This window comes from Lagopus muta, chromosome 7 (assembly GCF_023343835.1).
Source record: "Lagopus muta isolate bLagMut1 chromosome 7, bLagMut1 primary, whole genome shotgun sequence".
Taxonomy (NCBI): domain Eukaryota; kingdom Metazoa; phylum Chordata; class Aves; order Galliformes; family Phasianidae; genus Lagopus; species Lagopus muta.
This window is the reverse complement of record NC_064439.1, coordinates 8,767,375-8,787,996: the sequence shown is the minus strand read 5'-3', so window position 1 is coordinate 8,787,996 and position 20,622 is coordinate 8,767,375. Positions and strand designations below refer to the sequence as shown.

General features: G+C 39.5%; 1 protein-coding gene across 1 annotated transcript in view; it reads right to left on the bottom strand.

Moving 5' to 3' along the window:
• Nucleotides 1-18,671, bottom strand: part of UBE3C (ubiquitin protein ligase E3C) — a 66,358-nt gene extending 47,687 nt beyond the window's left edge. Inside the window, exons 1-9 of the mRNA XM_048951016.1 lie at nucleotides 18,457-18,671; nucleotides 10,343-10,396; nucleotides 7,775-7,849; nucleotides 6,974-7,120; nucleotides 6,276-6,391; nucleotides 4,717-4,874; nucleotides 2,568-2,721; nucleotides 1,677-1,897; nucleotides 1,255-1,409 (exon numbers count right to left, since the gene is read on the bottom strand). Of these exons, the coding sequence (XP_048806973.1) occupies nucleotides 1,255-1,409; nucleotides 1,677-1,897; nucleotides 2,568-2,721; nucleotides 4,717-4,874; nucleotides 6,276-6,391; nucleotides 6,974-7,120; nucleotides 7,775-7,849; nucleotides 10,343-10,396; nucleotides 18,457-18,522 (1,146 nt within the window). The 5' untranslated portion in view covers nucleotides 18,523-18,671. The remainder of the gene's footprint in view (nucleotides 1-1,254; nucleotides 1,410-1,676; nucleotides 1,898-2,567; nucleotides 2,722-4,716; nucleotides 4,875-6,275; nucleotides 6,392-6,973; nucleotides 7,121-7,774; nucleotides 7,850-10,342; nucleotides 10,397-18,456) is intronic.
• Nucleotides 18,672-20,622: the final 1,951 nt, after the last annotated feature.

Sequence of the window (20,622 nt, the reverse complement as noted above, 5' to 3'; positions counted from 1 at the left end):
AGGAGGATAAAAGTTCCAATTTATTCCCTTTGTTGTTTTTTTTTTTCTTTTAAGCAAGATAGGTATGCTTGGAAATACAGAATACATTTTAAAAAAGCACAGAAGAAACACTAGAAAAACGTACTGCAACAAATCATATTATGTAATAAGGTTTCCTCAGAGAAGATCTTCTCTAGTTAACAAGTTACTGTAAATTAACAGTGAAAAGAAGTGTTTTTTTTTTTAATCTGTTACCTCTTAAACATCACTACAGCACAAATAGGATCTCACAGTATATATTACAGTGCATGCATGGCCCACAAATTAAATATTTGATTCTAAATTTGTGGGGTTCAAAAATGGCCATTATTTTGTACTTTGGACAATATATTATTTACTGGGTAAAAAGGCACTTATTCACACTATACTGATAAAGATTTCTGAGTAACAGTAACACACTACATCTAAAAATCCCAGCTCAGCGTGGGAGACAAAAATCACCCACACAGCTGTTTGGGTTCCCCCCACTCCACTTTGTTTTGCTTTAATGAAGTTTGGTGTAATCTCACACATTGCACAAGAGAAGGCTGCACATTGCATTAGTCCTCTGAGTAGCAGTACATATTTTGAGAGATCATATAAAGGTCATTAAGAAACTACTGAATTTACATCTCTCCAGCTGCAGTTGTTCAAAACCTTGGTCTTGAGTGTTAGGAGGTTAAAGTTACCATGGGTTCAATTCATTAGTCAAAGTTTTACAACATGCTTAAACTCTAGTGAAAAGTCATTTTTACACTACTCTCTATATATTACTGCAGAAACTAAGTGTTCCACCCTGAAGGCTTTGAAGATAATGTATATATTAACAACCGAGCTAATTCAACAGGGTAAAGATTGGCATATTCTACATTCAAGTACAATGAGGAAAAAAAATGCAATGTTGGAAGATCAGATTAGCATGTTTCAGTATATCCTAGCATCACCGTGACCTTAAGAAATGAGAATACTGATCTCTGTAAAATTAAAGCAGAGAAGTTCAATTTTGTTTTTGTTAAAAGAAGAAAGCTCTGTTATCCAGAAATCACACTACCTGAACTATGCTATTATACTAAGAGCTTTATTTGTGCTTTTTGTGCAGCCATCTACTCATAAAAAGTAAACATGGCTCCTGCTATGAGTATCTAGAAAAATACTGGACTTAGGGTGATCACGGTTTTGCCTGTATTTGCCAATACTGTAAATCAAACTCATTTAAAGAAATTCTATAATGCTTACTGGTGTAGTTGTCATTTTACTGATCTCTTCATCCTCATCTTCAGAATCACTGTTTGCATCTTGACAATTTGTACCAGCACTAGATACAGGCAGCTGAGAGAGAAAAGCCTGGAGTACCCTCAAATATACAAGCAGTCCTTCTTCTGAAAGGGATCCTACACCAAATACATTGAAATAAAAGATCTTTAGCCAGGCAGTTCTTCACTATACTTTAGTGGAAATATCTAACAAAAAAAAAACACATTATGCCAAACCCTCCCAATTAAGTGCATTTTCTTCCTAAAAGTGGAAAAATGGCTAAAAAACACAGATCTTTAACACTTGTATCCACTAACTGCTAGGCAACAAACTAGGTTATGGAAACACATGAACTACTAACTCAAATATGAAAAAGCAATGAACAGGTCATATAGCTTTCTCACCCAAATACGTTTCTCCAACTGTTAGCACGAAGTAAAAAAGCCATGGAGCTTGATCACTTTTTCTTGAACATCCATTTTCTGCTAATAATAGTGCATTCAGAAAGAATTCATAAGGGAAAACGATCTGCACATCAGCCAGCGCTGGAATGATGAAATGGAATATCTGATCTGTGAAAGGTGCTGCCACAAACTCCTCTGTGAAGGCTGCAAAAATCTGTTGTCTAAAATGAAGAAAAAACGTCTTGATGGAAAATACAGGTGAAGCTTCTCACAAGTACATCCGTGGAATGACAGATCAAATTTTGCAAGTTTGAACACATTCACCAAGAAGACAGTAAAGTGACACTGCATTAATTCTGTGCCAGTATACTGCATTTCTCAGATGTTTTCAAAAATGTAATACTTACACAATGTCTTTTCCCTGATCATCTTAATCGTAACATCACCCTTTACATTTAAAGTAAACTCAGGGAAAACCGTTCTGAAGTTACATTTGATCGTGAAATAAAAAATGAACTAAAAAATTCTGACTTGTGCTTTTTTTTCTTTTTGCTGTAACACAAAACACTACCACATGCAGCAGAGCCTGTTTCGTTTTTTTTTCTGTCTTTCCACATACCTGACTCATTCTCCTTGCAAGCTATGACTTAGTTATTTCCAATCTCATAAACCTGCCACAAAATTCTTAAATGCAGAGTTCTTTTCATCTGACTTTGGCTGCATCTTTATGCTCAACTAAGTTTTTCCACACTGATGCTCCTTCATAAATCATTACTACTGCATATAAATTGAACTGCACTGAAAAAACAGTTGGATGTTAAACTACAACAAACTGTGAAGCTCTGACAATAATAAATAAGTACACAAGTATCTAATATTATTTTTATTTACCTTGCACCTTCTGGACAGGAGCTGTATGTAAAGTGCAATGGCTTCAGAACATTCTCCAGAAGTATTTTTGCAAGAGGGACTCGAGAAACATCAGAATACTCAATACTTGATGGAAGCTTACTATTAATTAACAAATAAAGCGACTTGTAGTAGCCTGCAAATAAGTAAAATCATTATTTAAATTCATTATTACTTTTTTGCTTTTCTTTATAAAACAACATGTACTTACTTAACAATTATAACTTCAACAAAACTGTAATTAACTGCAAGAAGCTTTATCTAGGAATCTATATTACAATAGTACAAATTATATTCACATAACCAACAGCAGATATCAGCTTTATCTTTGGAAGCATCACTTTATAAATTCAGATAAATAACTGCATTCACAGTCAGTTTGACTTTCAAAGACCAACCAACCCTGCTGATAAAGTGAATAATTTGATATATTTTTTGAAATAATGACCTATGAAATACATTCTCTTCTCTTTGACAGCTTGCTTTTTGCTCATTCAGAAATTAATTTCTCCCTCTACACAGAAACATGACAGTATCTTACACATTATGCTAGCAAGGCTATCCAGTCTCAAGTTTACAAACACCTTGCTTCAGCAGACTGAAGAATACAATTACTGTTCCAAAACAGGAACCTCTCAGACAGTAGTAAAACATATTGCCATTGGAGCCACAAAGATGTGTGTAGAGGGTAATGTGTCTCACTGTCAGAAATTTCTTTTTGTCTCGCTGCAATACAAATGGAATCACATGATTTCATTCTTCCTAATCCAACCTCCTCTTACTCAATGAACTCCTAAATTAAGACAAGTTCCATTACTACAGGAACCACTGAAAATGCATAAATACCATTTTCTCTCTCATTGAGAGACTACGTCTGGGACATTTTGTCACAGCAACTCTGACAAACAAAAGCCACTATAAGGAATGGAGGTTGAAACTAGGTGATCACTGTGGTCCTTTTCAACCCAGGCCATTCTATGATTGACAAAACTCATGTGGAGAATGAACTGTATTTCAAAATATGTAATAAAAGCTGAACACAGCTTCTTTACAACTTAACCATCATAAATAATGAGGAAACTGCACACTCTGTTGTGCACGCATGCTTCTTCTTTTAATCATGATTAGAAAGCTGAATTTTTTTGTTTTTTTACTAAAATTTATAATTTAACATCCTGGTAAACCTTTATATATCAGAATGAATATTACACTAAAAAAAATACTAAAGTGACTTTGAAGACATTAATTATGAAGTAAACAATGAGATAGACACAAGTACTTCCATAGTCTTAATTATGCTTAGTCAAGTAAATGAAATGTGTTACAGTAAAATTCACTTTTTTCCCCTACAGTAACTTCAAAATGTGTAATCTGCACACATCTTTATTAGCCTAAGATAGACTTGTTTTACAGAATGTACTCTAAAACTCACAAGTACAGAATTATTGCAAAGATTAACCAATTGGAAGGTGCTAGTCCACATTTTACATCCATGAAGCTGGATCCAGGATGTGCTTTCATACCATTTCTGGCATTTTTCCCCAGCTACCGGTCATTGCAGACTCAAGTGGTATCACAAAAGCAAATTATTTTCTTCCCACATCCTCAGAGCAATAACGTTTCTTCAAGACAACACGAATTTTGGCGATAACTACACAACTCATTAACTTTCAGTATGTTTGCACAGGTGTAACTGATTGCAGCTCAGCAAACAGTTTTGTTGATGATGCCACGAAGCAAATAAAGGTTAGGTCACCATCTCTTTGCTAAGGTGTCTTTTTCCAGTGCTAGCAAGAAGAAAAATTAATACCAAATTACAACAATAACAATCACTAGCAGTTATAGAGAACTATATCCAGCTACTCTCAAACCCTGTGGTGAAAGTCTGTATATATAACTGGGGAGAATACTGAATTTATGAACAGAATATCTGAGGAATTTACATAGTAATTTCTCAAGCAGCAACCTCGTTGCAAGCAAAATATCTGTTTCATGTATGGGTTACATATGTAGCACTTAATTTGCGTCTGCAGTAAAGGTAAAACGTGATGAAACAACATGGCCTTCAGGTATTATGCATTTTGTTCAGTTCTTGAGTATTGTTGAGAACTTCTAGTTCCTAGCTACTCACCTTTCTGAATCATGTAGTGCAAAATTTGTTCAATTAGTGATGTTACATAGCTGACATCTTGTAAAACAGGTAAATACGTATTCTCAGATGAAAATACCTCAAGCATTCTCATGGGAAGTGCAACATTCAGACTGTCGTCATTGCAGTTTTGCAATAGCCTACAAATGAAATGAAACAAAAATAATTTATCAAGAGATTTCTCTTATTTCATCACAAACACACGCACATCAACGTACAACCAAAACTACAACAACTCTCCTAATTAATTTTAAAATAACTTCTAAATGTATTCTTCCAAGTGCTCTCAGTAATTAACATCTTTTTGTTGGCACCATTATAATAATAACTCCTGGTTTTACAGAATGGGCTGGGAACAAATAATGTTTTAGTTAAACATATGACGTTTCCCAGAACGTCTTTGATTACAGACTTAAGTATTAAAAAGACACCCATCCCCAACCTTTTAGCAAATTTCTCATGGAACAACTAGGAGTAATGACTGAAACTGTGACAATTCAGAGCCCATTCAAAATTAAATTCTTTGTTACAATGAGACACAGGCAGGCAGAGCTGCCCCTACAGTGTCCTTTCTTTCACAGCCATCCAGAAAGACAGGACTTTAACAGCAAAAGTGACTCTGACAACACAGCTAATGCATTTCACTAAACAGATTAAAGATACTTCGACAAACACTTACTGGCAGACATAGCTGCTATCATGCTTTTTTTTTTTTTCCTAAAGTTTTGTTTTGTTTAGTTTTTAAAATGTAATGTCAAAAGCTACAATTTTTCATGAAGCTGAGCTTACATAAGAGGAACACTCCTCCTCACTACACGTCTCACCTCCTGCTTTCTGGGTTTCTGCACTGAACTGTAAGTAGCTCAGAAAACAACCCATACAGTATAGCAAGATTCAGTGATTTGAATGCAATCATTTACAACATCAAAAGGAAACAAGATTCCTCAAAACTCTAGAGAGTATTGTTAATAAAAGCAACCATTATAACGTTTCCAAAATTTGGTTTTAGATGACACTTACTCCAGTAGTTTCACAGATTTACCTTCCACCAGTTCTCCAAAATGAACATGAAAGGGTCAGTACTGATAATGAGTCTACTGTTGCAGACAGTAAAATAACTGCTCAACATGCCTTACGTCCAAAGCAAAGGAAGGGCGTTTTCAACATTAGTATTAAAATAGAACATCCAAAGCATATCCTTGGAAAAATAGTCAAACTCACTGGATACTTCTTGATTGCTATTTGTTCAAGAAAACCTTCTGATTCCAGCAAATACTTGTAATGACCTTGCTACATGCAAATACACTTAAGTCCATCCTTAGGGAGTACATTCCTTAAGCATGTATTGTGTATGAACTTAGAAGTCAACGGAATCGAGACCATTTCATTTTTCTCAAGCACGAAAAAATGTAATTTATCATAGCCTATATTTGTAGTGATCATAAACAGTTCTCTCCATTTGCTGCACAAAGAAACAAGCAAGTGTCCAATGCAATTTCTGAATGCATTTTAGGCAGTGGTGTACAGAAAAAAGAATTTACCTGCAACACAACCCCAACAGTCTTTTTATTTGGAATAAGCAAGTAAGTCGGTCTGGACCATCCAATTGCTTAACAAACTGAGAACTCTGTTTAATTAAATTCTGACACAGCCATATCTGGAAAACATACACACAAGTTTACTATTTATGACATCTCAGTTCTGTTGTCTCAAGCATGTGAAGAGCAGCTGTACGTAACATATATCCATGTTTTTTTAATCAACACAGGTCTTGCATAAGATTGATCTTAAATGTATGCAACATCTCCTTTGGAAAAGTTAAAAAACATAAGACAACCATATCAGCTAAGGAAAAAAATATTCACTGAACTATGTAAAACATGATTATTAACTTTCAAAATTAACAGAAATATATTTACAAATAACTTTTTCAAGACATTTGTTAATAAAAATACCTTCAGAATTACCAGAAAGCTAGTAGGACATTATTACTTAAAAACATTTTTTTTTTTTTTAATAAATTACTGTGAATCACAGACAAAGGATTTTTTATTTCATAGACTACACACACACACACAAAATCCAATTTTAAGTTATTTCATCTAAACAGAGAACAAAAGAGCGCAGGTCAGCAAAATGAACTTCTTGAAGTAATCAAATCCATTTCTGCATCCCTTCCTAAGCCTTCCAAGCAAAAGAATATTTCAATGGAACAGATCAAAATATATACAATACTCACCAAACGCTTAGAATCCTCATTCTGTTTATAGAAAAAGAGTAGCTGGCGAACTAGAAGAGTCAAATTAGCTCCATTAGCTGTAGAAAAGGTTCCTCCAGTTTGGGCCAAATTAGCACAGCGATCAAATTCACTTCTCTGGGTAGAGTACTTAAAATAAAGGAAGATACAAATCAGTGTACTGATAATGGTTATGAATTTATACAGGGACGTGGCATTTTTAGAATCTCATTTGTTTCCCATCCCAACTGGTAGCAAAGTAATTAAATGCACCCATTCATTAAGAGAATACATACACAAAAATCTAAGGCCGTATCTGCTTCCTGTAACTCAAAAGGTACATACAGCAACACATTTGTTGCTTCTCAAGTCAAAATTATCACACCAAGCATTTTCAACTAGTTTACTCAATCAATGTTAGCAAAGGTAAACAGACAGAACTCTTTCCCAGAACAATCAAGCCAAGAGCAGCTTAAAAAGAATATCCTTTTGACTCAGATGACTACCTCAGTCACACACACCACAGAAGTTCTGCTGATATGTGAAAGCTGCAAGCATGTAAGTGTCAAGTCAAGAAAGTTACATCATCCCACTCAAGACAGCTGTCACAAAGGTGCTTTGCTGAATAAGCATTAATCTACTAAATAACTGAGGCTCAGCAGATGTCGAGGGACAATAAGAACTTACACTTCATCAGCACACCAAATATCCAAATATGTCAAGATTTCTTAATTTTTTTTTTAAACAGCAAATTGATTTTCCACCAAGACTGCTTCACCTCTTTCTCAACAAACCAGTACTTACCTGATGATTTCTGTCTCTATAACCCCTTACAAATGATTGGATTATTATTGCATTTTTCAGCCTTCGCCTTTCTTCCTGTAAAGTGAAGGAAAAATAAATTAATAGAAATAAACACTGTGGAACCAACGCTAATTTCTACAATTTTATCTGATAAATTTGTATTCAAAAGAAAGTTTCTTTAATTCACATTAAGCACTATCGTTAAGAAAAAAGTATCTGATGTTCTGCATCCAATACGCACAAAATCAGAAGAAAGCTTTTTATTGCTCTAAGAGTGCAATTATCACTAGGTAATAGCAAAAGAATTCTTAATACTCAGGAAGTACATAACACCACAGAAATCAACATAAACACATTGACATTTTATTTGACAGCTCTAATGCTACAAAGCTGAAGAACTCGAACTCAGTGACAATATTCCTCTTTCTGCACAGATCAGCTGACATTGAAGACCCACTTCCTTCTATACAAGTGACAAATCTGTATTAAGAACCCAGCACAGTTTAGATTACAACAACAAGAGAATAAAAACAAAGCAAAACACACAATGTTTATTTGGATAAATCTGAAGAGAAATGAAGGCAATGCTTCAAGTCTAACAGCTCTACAGGGAAACTACAGAAAAAAAAAATTCCTGCTCTACTTTAAACAAGACAAAGAAAGCAAGTCAGAGTCATTTTATGAAGCCTTCGTCACCAACCGGAATGAGCAGTTATAACCATGCCTGTAAAACAGCTCACTTTCTGGGTAACTGAAAGCCAGCTTGCTTCAAGTACTATGGAGAAAGTACTCAGCACATTCCCTGACAGCACCCCAGCACATCCCATCACAGAAATATCCAAGGGAAGTGGCTACTGTAAATCACTTTCTAACAACGCTCATACAGTTTGTTAGGAGATGAAAGAAAGAAGAAAATACTTAAACAACTCCTCTGAATAAACCTGTCCTTGAAATCCTCTGATTAATCCCTGAGCCCGGGCCAAAATGAAAGCTTTCTATTCCAAAAGATACTGCAGAGAAAAAGATACTCAACAGCAAGAGTACAAAGTATGGGAACAAGCAGCAGAGTTGCAATTACAGACAGGCATTCTCTCTTCATAATCATAATATAATGCTTGATTGAAAAGTGGATATCTTCTCTTTCTAGATATTGTTTTTATCCCAGCACGCCTAAAGTCAATTAGTGACCCATAATTGCAAGGGTGTTAAGCCTAAGGTCACTGCTAAGGTTCAGCTACAGGCACTTTTCAAAGACATAACTGGTCTTAATCTCAGAGGAGTCATCCTTTTAAAAAAATAATACCAATCACTCCTATACCAGAACAGTTCACTCGTTTTGTGAAGAACTGAGACCTGTGATCTCCTGTGATGTGCATGTCTGTGTGTACACACAGAAATACGACTGCACCAACTAGGAACTACTTGATACTACTATTGTATTCATAAATGTGTGTCTGAATGGGTTATTCTGATATTTGGCAGAATGTTTTTTAAGCACAAGCAAGTCTTTGCCTATGTTGATAAGAACTCCAGTGATTGCAAATTTGATTACTAACACAACATTAAGTAATCAGTGGAATGCTAGCAATCTCATAGCTAGTCTAGAGAGAAAAAAAGCAGTAACTATCCTCAGAAAGGGATGAGCCACCAAAAAACTGCATTTAATCCAGCAAGACTCAAGCACATGCTCAAAGGGGCAAACAGCTCTGTTTTTCCTTGATTTGCATGAAAACTGGACAGTAGCATTTTTAAAACCATCTTCAAGCCCATGTTTTTTTATCCTCCTCATATCAGACGACAAAAGAACGTCAAAACTGACACATTCACTCACACCATGCTACTAAATGGATCTCATTTTGCCACATACCACAGAATCACGAAACAGCTCAGGCTGGAAGAAACACATTCACCAAGATATTGTGCTTCAGAACTGAACTTTTTCCTTCCCACATGTATTCCCTCTTTTCCGCTTTGTTCCAGCTCAAATTCCCAAAAGGCAGTAACATACATCAACACGATTAATAAGATCTCCTGAAAACTCAGATATCAGCCTCACAACTGCTTCTCACTCTCTCAGTCATCAGCTGATTCCAAAGACCTTTACAATGCATTCAAGTATCACTGTTTCGACTGCAACTTTCAGAACTGAGACTCAAACTGGGGAAGAGGTTTGCTGAAGGTCATTCTGGAAGCCACAGCAGAAAAAGGAGTAGAAAATGGCTTGCCAAGATCAGCCCACAAAGCAAAGAAATGGAAGAATTTACTAACCAAATGCCGGTATTTTCTCAACAAATGATCAAATGAGCATCAAAATAAAAGAAAAAATTCCCTTTCCACCCAGTGCATACTTAATTATCTTCTTTTGAAATGAAAATCACTTCTGGGAAGGACCAAAAAAGCAGCTGATTTTGTTGCTTCCAGTATACTGGAAGACCGCACAAGATTTGCCAACTGAAAGAAAGCATTCCTGAACTAAGCAGGTCCACAACAGAATAAAGCACTGGACTGCAAAGGTTACTGTATCAAAGACAAATCCAGCATGCATATCAACACTTATAGTTACTTTACCTCTCGTTTTCGCCTTTCTTCTTGAGTGCGATGCAGGAGCGAAGCCTTTTCCTCCTAAATGGCACAAAGATACAAGGTCATTTCCATTCAAACACAAGACTTCGAATCCTTCAGAGTATTTCATAACTCTATTTTTTTGTGGGGTGGGATGGATTGTTCATAGTGTGTCATACACACAGCACTCGATAAAAATTAAGTACTAATTATTTCCTGCACTTAAAAGCACACCTAACACAGCCCTTCCCGAAGAGCAGTGACAGTGGCTGTGTAAAAACCACAAGGACAAGCAAACATTAGCAAAACCAAGCGCTCCACATTCAGATTTGTGTTCTCAGCATCCCAGTAAGCAAGGCAAACAGAATTCATTAATAAACGAGGAAGTGGAAACATAATAGAGTCCCAAACCTACCAGGTGCTTCAAATGTTTGCTGAGCATTTCCTGGCTGGACATGTGAGCTACTGGCCAAGGTGAGCACAGCAAGCTGTGGCAGCTCAAAGCAATCACCTACTGCATCAAAGCTCCATGCCTTGGCTAATTTGCAAAAAGGACTGGACTCCTAAATTCATTTATTCATTCCTCAAAAATTGTCCAGAACGGACACCAAAGTAGGCTTCTGTAACACAAATGGAATCTTTTCTTTAAAAGCTCTGAACTCCAAATTAGGGCTACAAGCTGAAAGTTTCAGGAGAACTCTGTCTTCAACAGCAAGAAAGAAGGGAATGCTGAGGGATGCACAAAGCATCTGGAGGGCAATAACAATGCAAGAGCAAACTTATCAGCTTTACCCTACAACCTTAAATGTGTGCACATTGGCTACAAAATATAAATAATGCTTTACTTGTGTGAATCTCTTAATGGATAGATCTCTGCTGTTTCCAATGAAATAATTCCCTTCTGATGCAGAATATTCATCTCCCACTAGAGACAATTAACAATGAAGCTGCCTGAATCCCGGCACCTTCCTAAATCCACTCCAGAACAGGCAACATTTTTAAGATATTTAAGGAAACATTCCTTTTTCACTGCTCTTACACACATAACTTTTTCTTTCTATGGCATTTCTAACCGGGGCAGTTAAGAAATAAAATACACTCAAGCTGAAAGTGTCCTGCATTTAAATACCTAAAAATAAGCCTGAAGTTGGCAAACAAATATTTTAATATTGAATCACTTCAAAAACAACTGTGCTGCAATATTTAAATGTCTACAGGCAGAAATAAAAACTGATGGCAGAATTCTTCTTCTGTACCTTCCCCAAAGGTAGAGAGAGAGGAAGCACCCAGTTTCATTAGGACAGAAAATACCTGAGCACAGAGCACCAAGGACAATGAAAAGCAAAGCACTGATACAAAAAAAGGAACTTCAAACTGGATTTGTATTTCAGATCATCCACTGGAGCAAGGCCAAAGGAAAAAAATCCCACAAGAAGGCTAACCATCTTCTCCTCTAAAGACAGCATTTTACAGCCAAAGACACCACTAAATACAGCTATTGCTCTCTAAATACAAGGGTTTCTTCCACTTGTTAAACACAGTAAAATGAATCACAACAAAGTCCACACCTAAAACAACAAATCTCAACTCAAGCAACAGGAAGGGGTTTGTGTCTGCCTGGAAGTGTAAAGTGAAAAAACTGATCGCAGGTACATTGACAAAGTAATGTAATAAATTGAGAAATAACCAACAGATAACATAAAATTTCATTGTTTTTCTTTTTAAATATACATTAATTCTTTTCTAACTGCTGGTCAGGGGGAGAGCTGTAAGTGGGCAGCCTCTCCTCACTCACTGCATCTCCAGCTTTGTGTCGGGATCTCCCTGAAGGGAGCACTTCTCAAATCAATACGAACACAAATACTTGCTTTGACTATTTCTGAAGGCATACATCACCTTCTTAGTCAGAGGCACTGCCCCAAGCCAAAGGATTAAATATACAGGTAAGCACTGCCCACCTGAAGGAAAAAAAAAATCTCCTTCAGAGTTATTCAGCACAATTTGACTGTATCACCACTTCAGAAGTTAAGAAATAACTCTATGAACGTGCAAAAGAAAAGAAACTTGCTGTGGGAAAGTGATGACCAAAAGCCTACGGCCTATGAAGGTCTCTGTAAAACACTCACTTCTTACAGTCAGATAACCATACACACACCTCTCAAATCCCATCTCTTAACAGAGCGAAAAAGAGCTGAGCTCAGCAGCTGCTGCACAACACAAGAGACGCCGTGCCCAGGACTGCCTGCAGCCCCACACATTATGGTATGGGGCGCACATTTGACAACTCCCACCTGCAGCAGAGACACAAGTCCTCGCAGCTGGAGGACAGTACAACCAACAGAAGCCTGCAGAGATGACACCAGGCTCACTCCTACTCCCCACCTCTGTAACACCCACTCTCCACTTGCTTCTCTTGCTTTCCAAGTTGGCACCCTCCTTTTAGATACTGAAAAAGGCAAGTCGAATCTACTTACCAAGGCAGGCAGGCGACTAAGCATCAGCTTGTCTTATACTTCCAACCCTAACTCAAAAGGAGGGGAAAGCCATTCCCTCAAACTCCTGACACATCCCATGACTTAGCCTTCCCCCTTCAGAAGCTCAACCTGCCAAGCACAGAGCTGGGCAAAATAAAAAAGAAAGCAAAGAAACAGTGAGCAACAGCTGAACGCAGTGCGACCTTAGGGATGATGAGATAGAGTAAGAATGAAGAGTAAAGAGTTGAAAACAAAGTAGCAGATGGGGGACAGCAGTCGGAAAGGACAGCTTGCAATTGCCATCAAAGAGATGTTAAGTAATATTTAGCATGTTAATTTATACATCAGGGTAAAAATGGTGGGTAGCACATTAATCACTGCAACGTTGAAAGCTGCACTGCTGCTGCCCACGTAAGAAGAGCAGCATCCAACTGCAACCATGTAAATGGCTCAGCTTCAAAAACTCCAAGCAAACACTTAACAAAAAGGTGGAACAACTGTTTTCACACCTTCATTTTGCTGAAATGCATTCCTTTCCCAAAAAAGTATGCTCATGCAACTCCCAGCCTTTAAACACCCTAGAAGAAAATGGCCTAAAATCTGTTGAATTGTATTTTTTTCGTTCTGCATTTTAATACCTCAGCTGCAAGTGTTTATAAACCTCCAGCTTTCATGGCTCAAAAATCAGGTTCAGAAAAGAAACAGGTATACTTTTTTTTTTTAACCAGTATTTGTCAAGTCTGAAATCTGAGATTGAACATTGCTTGACACCTGTCTTACTAAAGGCATCTTAACTCCACACCAGACAACACAGAATCTAATTTATGAGATGCAAAGGTGAAACAGAACACTTATTTTCAGGTACTGTTTCAACATTGAGTACATTGAGAAAAAAATAACAATGGTAACAACTGAAGTGTTAATCACTGAGATTTCTTTGTAAAATGCAGGGCTTATTCTCCTTTAAGTTGAAAATGCTGTTCTATTTAGCACTGAAATAGACTATGCTAAATATGAGGCATGACTTCTGGGCAATTTTCATAGAAATAAGGACAAATAAGCACTTGATCTTTTAACTTCTAAGGACAATTACAAAATCCTTGTTTTCCACCTGCCAAACACAGGAACTTGAATCTTTTCTCTTTCCTTGAAATAATGACATTTCAGACAAATTTAGCTTGAGCTACATGAATGTCAATACTCACAGGTAAAGCAAATGAGGTGACCTAAGGAATTTACAGAAGCGAATTCCTTTCAACATGGGTGGTGGATAAATTCTAAGTTAGCAAACAGAAAGAATATCTCATATCATCCATCTATAGATAATAAATGTAGACACTGTGCAGCTGCCCCTCCTCCAAAGTGCTTCTCAATTCCCAATACAATCACAGGCAAGACAAACTCCACACCCATTGGCTTTTTGAATGTTAAAAGAATTTTAAAAGAAGCAGAGCATCTTGAAACATTCTCAGGACAATTTAAATTTCATTTGGGCTTCAATTTTACTCTGGGACACAGAAAGTACCCAGCACCACCTTTACCATGGTAGCAGCAAGGCCACACACAGCAGAGCCACAAAGTAACTGGAGGCTCCAGAGTCCATGTGAGAAGGCTGCTTTCTAAATTTATTGTTTGCCCACAGTACGTGTTGTTTTATAGGACACCAGCATTCTGAGTCACTTTGAATTTTCTCCAAAAAGAGCAAAAAAAAAAAAAAAAATACACACCTGCAAGAGCAGAAATGTGTTTTGAGTGGGAGACAACAGCGCACAGCTGAAAGCAGCAGTGCCATCACTGCTCTCAGCTAACTGCCACCTGCAGCTTCCTTTCCAGGGAGGAGGATGTTAAATGTCACCCAGAGAAAAAAAATTCACGATGACCTCATATGCACTAATTACCCAATTGCCCTATGCACACTTCACCTGGAAGTTGAAGGGGAATATACAGGAATGTGATGTCAGTAACAGAGAAAAACAGAACTTTGCAAACTACAGTTCTTTGCTTATTAAAAACAGGTGTATTAAAAGAAATAAAGGGGACTTTGTGAAGTTATTCATAAAGCTGCCTCATTTTGTATTGTAATTTAACATTATTTTTAAAAGTCTTGGGATTTGTAAAAGCACTTGTGCATATGTTTTAGATTATACATTTGACTTCATAACATCTTAACCCTTTTTCCCTGTTAAAGGCTTACCAGAAGTCATTAACAGAGCTCATCATCTATATGATGTATGTAGAGCTACAGAGCCCCTAGTACACCTCAGTACAGGCACAGAGGATTCCCCTACATACTATGTACTAAAGGACTGGTGCCTCGTATTTCTCTTACCACTGGCAAAATGCATTAAGGAACAGCAGCTCTGACTTGACCAAACCAAGCTGAAAGGTTTCTTGGATGCCACCAGGACACCAACTTCACAACAGAGTAAGTGAAACCTGCATGCTGTCACCAGAAGGGATGCTGACACCACCGGGAGCATACAGTGCTCAGCCCCCTGCCTCAGCCTAGTGACTGCTCAGCTGAAGGCTGGCTGAGATCAGCTCTGTGCTCCAACAGAACACTCACCCTGCAGCACCCCCAAAATAGGGGAGTTTTGCATTAGTTCAGTGAGCCCATTCACTGCTTGTAACACAGGCTGAGTTGGGAACCATTCGCTGCAGGGCCATCAGCTCCACTCCTCTGTACACATCACAGAATTTTCCCATAGCAATCCCTAAAAACAGCATGCACTTTGGGGCCTACAAAACTTACAAAGTACTAAAAAAAACAAACAAAAACAAACAGTTGTACCAGTTACAATGAAAACTACATTTGAAATTAACTTCTGAAGAGCCTCATAAAGCAAGGAATTGTTTTAATGGTGACAATAAAGCCCCCCCTACAATCAGTAATAGTACAACAATTTATCACATTGTAAACAAAACATCAAAACAGTATCCATGCTCTCCACCAAATACACAGCCAATAACCCCGATGAATCAGCAGATTTGTGAAAGGAGGTGGACAGAACAGTCGGCACGCTGACAATGTCATCTATATTTTACACCTATTATAAAATGTAGTATTAAAATGTTACGACATTCTGAAAGGAGCAGTCATTTTGATCTAATTAATTCTGCAATCCAAGACTTAGCAAACTTTTGGCAAAACATTAAGCTGGATTTCAGTGCTTTTCTACAGCATTCACAACCCAGACCATCCCAGTGAACACAGGATGTAAATGCAGACCTGAAGCTGCTGCCTTTCATCATTCAAAAACATGGTAAAACTTAGTGGTGAGAAAGCACACTGGATTCAGTACCTTCTGTAAGAAAAGCTGCTAGTAATTAAAATAAACATTTCATACTACATCTCATCATCCTTTTTTTATACCCGTGTTCTTGTTTTTACACGTTACACATCATCAAGAAGGTACTGTGTAGGTCTCAGAATCTGACAATTCATCTCTTCAAACTAATAAATCTATTGGCTTTAGTCTGCCTTTAGTCTTCATAAATTTATCATCACATTAGGACTGTAAGTTTTCTAACTGTCATTAAAGTCCCATTTTAGAAACAACGTTTGCATCATTGTGTACATGCTGGTAGAACTCAGGTGCCAGAAGGCCTGAGGAAGTCTTGGTACGTCTCCACTACAGAAGTAAACGGCAATGTCAAATTGGCTGCCAGCATACGTGACTCAAGACCAACAAGGTTACCAGTTGTGGCTGTAGTTATTATTAGCAAAAACTCTTTTTACCAGTCAGGTTTGCTGATGGTTTATGTTGGTGTAGTTATATCCACATCAGAATGACACTGCTGGCATCTGAAGTGCTGGCTGACCGACTCCGCACACTGCAGTGCCTGGCTTTGTATCTGTGTTTTGCTAAATACAGCTATACAGGTGCATCAAAACGTGGAAAAGTTCCCCAAACCAAACAGAAAACTATTCCTAGCATTAAGCAGCCACCATACAAGCCTACAAGTAAAAGGACACATGATCACCAGCAGCCTAGGACATGAGACAAGAGTCGTGGACCACATGTAAACATTTAGCACACCACTCTCCAATTCAGTGAGTTTACATAGAAGTGGACATAAACTGCACTCCTAAGTGATTACTGTTGCACAGGAAAACCAGCTGCTGTTGGGGATGGCCAGAGCGACAACTGACTGTTTCGCCTTGATGCAGCACAAGAATTCCACGTAGCACAGTAATGCCCTGCAATCTGTGCACCACTCAGTATAAAGCTGATCGATTGTGAAATATTATCCTTTTATTGGACTCAGTGAAGTTTACACAACAGTTTCAGTTTCACTTCCTTTCTTGTATAATATTCACTCTGACAAATTTGTACCTGCAGAAAGTTAGTACATTTGTCCCACACAGCTAACACGTAAAATGACAGAAAATTCTGTTGAGTTTCCATGAAGAAATCAGTAGGTGTAACAAGAGATACATCAGTTGTTTATTTTCAGAGGAGGAAACACGCTCTATAAGTAATGCTATTAGCAAGCTGATGCCAAAAGCTGCCAAGCGCCTGAAGCTTGTTGTCAAGGGCCAGGGCATGTTCTGCCAATTCCTACTTCAACTGGGCAATATTTATGGTATTTTCAACTCATGTAATGCAACTGCATGTGGTCTAATGAACAGAACTGTCTTCAGATAAGACGATTCAGGTGAGAAGCTGCACAATTTATATGCCATTCTGTTAAACTTTCTTGTTACTAAAAGATGTAAGATGCCAAAAGAAAACTTTGCTATGACTTTAATATCACACTGAAGGTGGTTGAGTCACCATCCTTGGATGTGTTTAAAAATTGTCGGGACGTGGTGCTCACGTGCTCAGATTTAGCAGAGGGTTGTTAGGGTAGTACAGTTAGGTCACGGTTGAACTTGATGGTCTTTCAGGTCTATTCCAACCTGAGCAATTCTATGATTCTGTTACCTTCCAAACTTATTGCCAAACCTTATATGTTGTAGAGAACTGAACGTGCTTACAGCGCACAATAACAAAAACCTTTTCTTGCTCCCATGAAGATTAAAATAATAATGAAAGTAGAAAACAGCTTCACGGTAACACAACCACGGTAACACAAGGAACCAGTATTGTACCAGAGTGTCCCTGACACACCAGGCCTTCGTCTCGCTCCCTGCCCAACCATTCAGCTCTTGCAATAGGACAGGGCAGTCAAACCGAAACAAACCACTCTGCTTCTTGCCCATCGATAAAGGCCAGCAGACTCTGAACTGCTGCTCGCTCTGCACACGACAAGCTGAATGTAAACCTGGGAGAGCAAAACAGTAGTTACAGTGCCCTGACAGCCCCCAGCCGTGCGGGCAAAGCCTTCCCCAGCAGCACACGCTGACCGTGGCCGTGTAAGGCCGCTGCCCCGCTCCGAGGTGAGGCGGGTGCCCCCGTGCACAGCTCCGGGCCGGGAGCCTGGGAGCGTCGTGTGGCCTGGTGGGAAGCAAAATAAACAGGAGAATGGAACCGGGGAGATAAACACATCCTCAGGAGGAGAGGATTTCGGCTCCGTGGTAGACCTTAGTCATAGCTGTTCCCATTTTTTTTTTTCTTTTTTAAAGGCCCAACGGTAAAAATAACGACGGAGAAAAAGCGAACCGGACGTAAACACCGGAGACAGACAGGCGGCGTCTCTTACCTTCCTACTCGCTCCTCCAAGAGACACCTTGGGCCTTGTTTTGAAATCCCCTTCAAAGCTGAACATGTTTACCGCTTATCCCATCTAGAGCGGGACCCGGCCCGGAGCGGACACCGCCGCCAGCGCCGAGCGGAGGGACCGCCGTGGCCCCGGGGAGCCGCGAGCCCCCGGCTGGCAACCCGCGGCCGGCGAGCCCCGCGCCGCTCCCCCCCGTCCCTCCCCCGCCCCGCGGCCTTCGCTCCCCCGGTTGCCCCCCTTCTGACCGGCGGCCGCGGCTGCGCGTAGCGGGAAGGAGGAGAAGGAGGAGGAGGGAGGGAGAGGTAGGAGGGGGCTGGCGGGGCCGCTTCGCTTGCGTGGGGGGAGCGGCCGGCAGCGGAAAGAAAATGGCCGCCGCCCGCAGCTCGCCAGGCGCGCTCCCGACGACGGGAGCGTACGCGCGCCGCCCCTCGGTGACCGCGCCTCCGTCTGACCCGCCGCCCGCGGCCTGCCCCGGCCCTGCCCCGGGTGGCGTGTTGGCTGGGCTGGGCTAGGGAAGCTGGGAGTTGCTGAACCAAAAGGCCACGAGCTTGTCTGAAACACCAGTGCTTTTAAATTCGTCCGTCCGTCCTTTCTGTAGAATGCGCCTGTGGCGTTGCCGTTACCCCACTGCGAAGTCCAGTCTGAAAACGGGATGCAAAGCTGCTCAGGGTCCCGTGCCTGCACAGGGTGTGAAAACTCACCAGAGAAACGGTCCTGAGCGAGTGGGGCTGGGGCCCCAACAAGCCCAGGGAAGGGAAGGCAGCTGTCACCTCGCAGCAGCACACCTCAGGGTGAAACTGCACCCGAGGCTCTTTATGTCACATTCCTCAGCCTCACCGCCATTTCTCAGCGTCCTTTCAGACGCAGAGGTGATACGGATGAAAGCAATAACAAAAAGCATTTATTCATTCCGCAGCTATGAGGTGCTAAGTGAATCTATGTGCTACACTCCCGCTTTCATTTCCTTCAGTGGAAATGTGAGTTCTCACATTGCTGTATCCCAAGAAATGGCAAGGAACCATGATGTAAGGCTGTGTGCTGTCAGGAGCTAGCTTGTACCCCAAACCATGTCAGTCTCAAAGCTGAGAGACAATTTGTTGACATTTCTTTGAATTTTGATGATTTCAAAGCATATAGATTTTAAAATTTCAGTCTTTTTAATGGCGCAAGTGCTTGGCAAGGCTGTATATGAGCTGTGCTTTTCCTGAGATAACATAGTTTTGGCATGAGCAAGCCTGGCCTATAAATACTGTTTACTGATGCAGCTGAGGTTTAGAGCATTGTGAAATACCATGTCAAATGTTAATTCGCCGTTGAAACACGTTGTATTGCTGATGTAATGTCACACCACTGCTGTACAGTTTGGCATCAAGAGAATGGAGTACTCTACATAGGAAGTATAGCAAGCTTTCTTCCAAGCCTGACAGCATTCTTTTCCAATGGAGTTATCACAGAATCATAGAATCGTTTGAGTTGGAAGGGACCCTTAAAGACCATCTTGTCCAACCCCCCTGCAATGGACAGGGAAACCTACAGCTCCATCAGGTGCTCAGAGCCCTGTGCAGCCTGATCCTGGGTGTCTCCAGGGACGGGGCATCCACCATCTCTCTGAGCAACCTGTGCCAGTGCTTTACTACCCTTATTGTAAAAAACTTTCTCCTTATATCCAATCTAAATCTCCCCTCTTTTAGTTTGAAACCACTTTCCCTTGTCTCGTGACAACAGACCCTTCCTTTTTGTAGCCTCTCAAACAAGCCTGGTACATCTCATGCAAAAAAATAATAATAAAATAAAGTAATAATCCAGATATCTGTATCAGTTAGTTCATTGATTTTCATAAGTGGAGAAATTAACTGTTCAGTCATAAGTTCACACCAAAATATTACCAGTAGCCAAATTATTATTGGTAGTAAAGACAACTTAGGGAAATGTAAGAAATCATAGAAATGTGAAACTGCACACACAGAGCAGGGTTTCTGTACAAGAGATCTGGGACTAATGCACACTTCAGTGCAAGAAAGACACAAAATCCAAGATGTTCCCTGCTGAAGAAGTGCCTGGTAACTGTCCCAACTGATGATTTGTGTGTGCCCCTAGAGGCCATGATAGGTTTAATTTTGTTAAACAAAGATAACTCAGTATAAACTG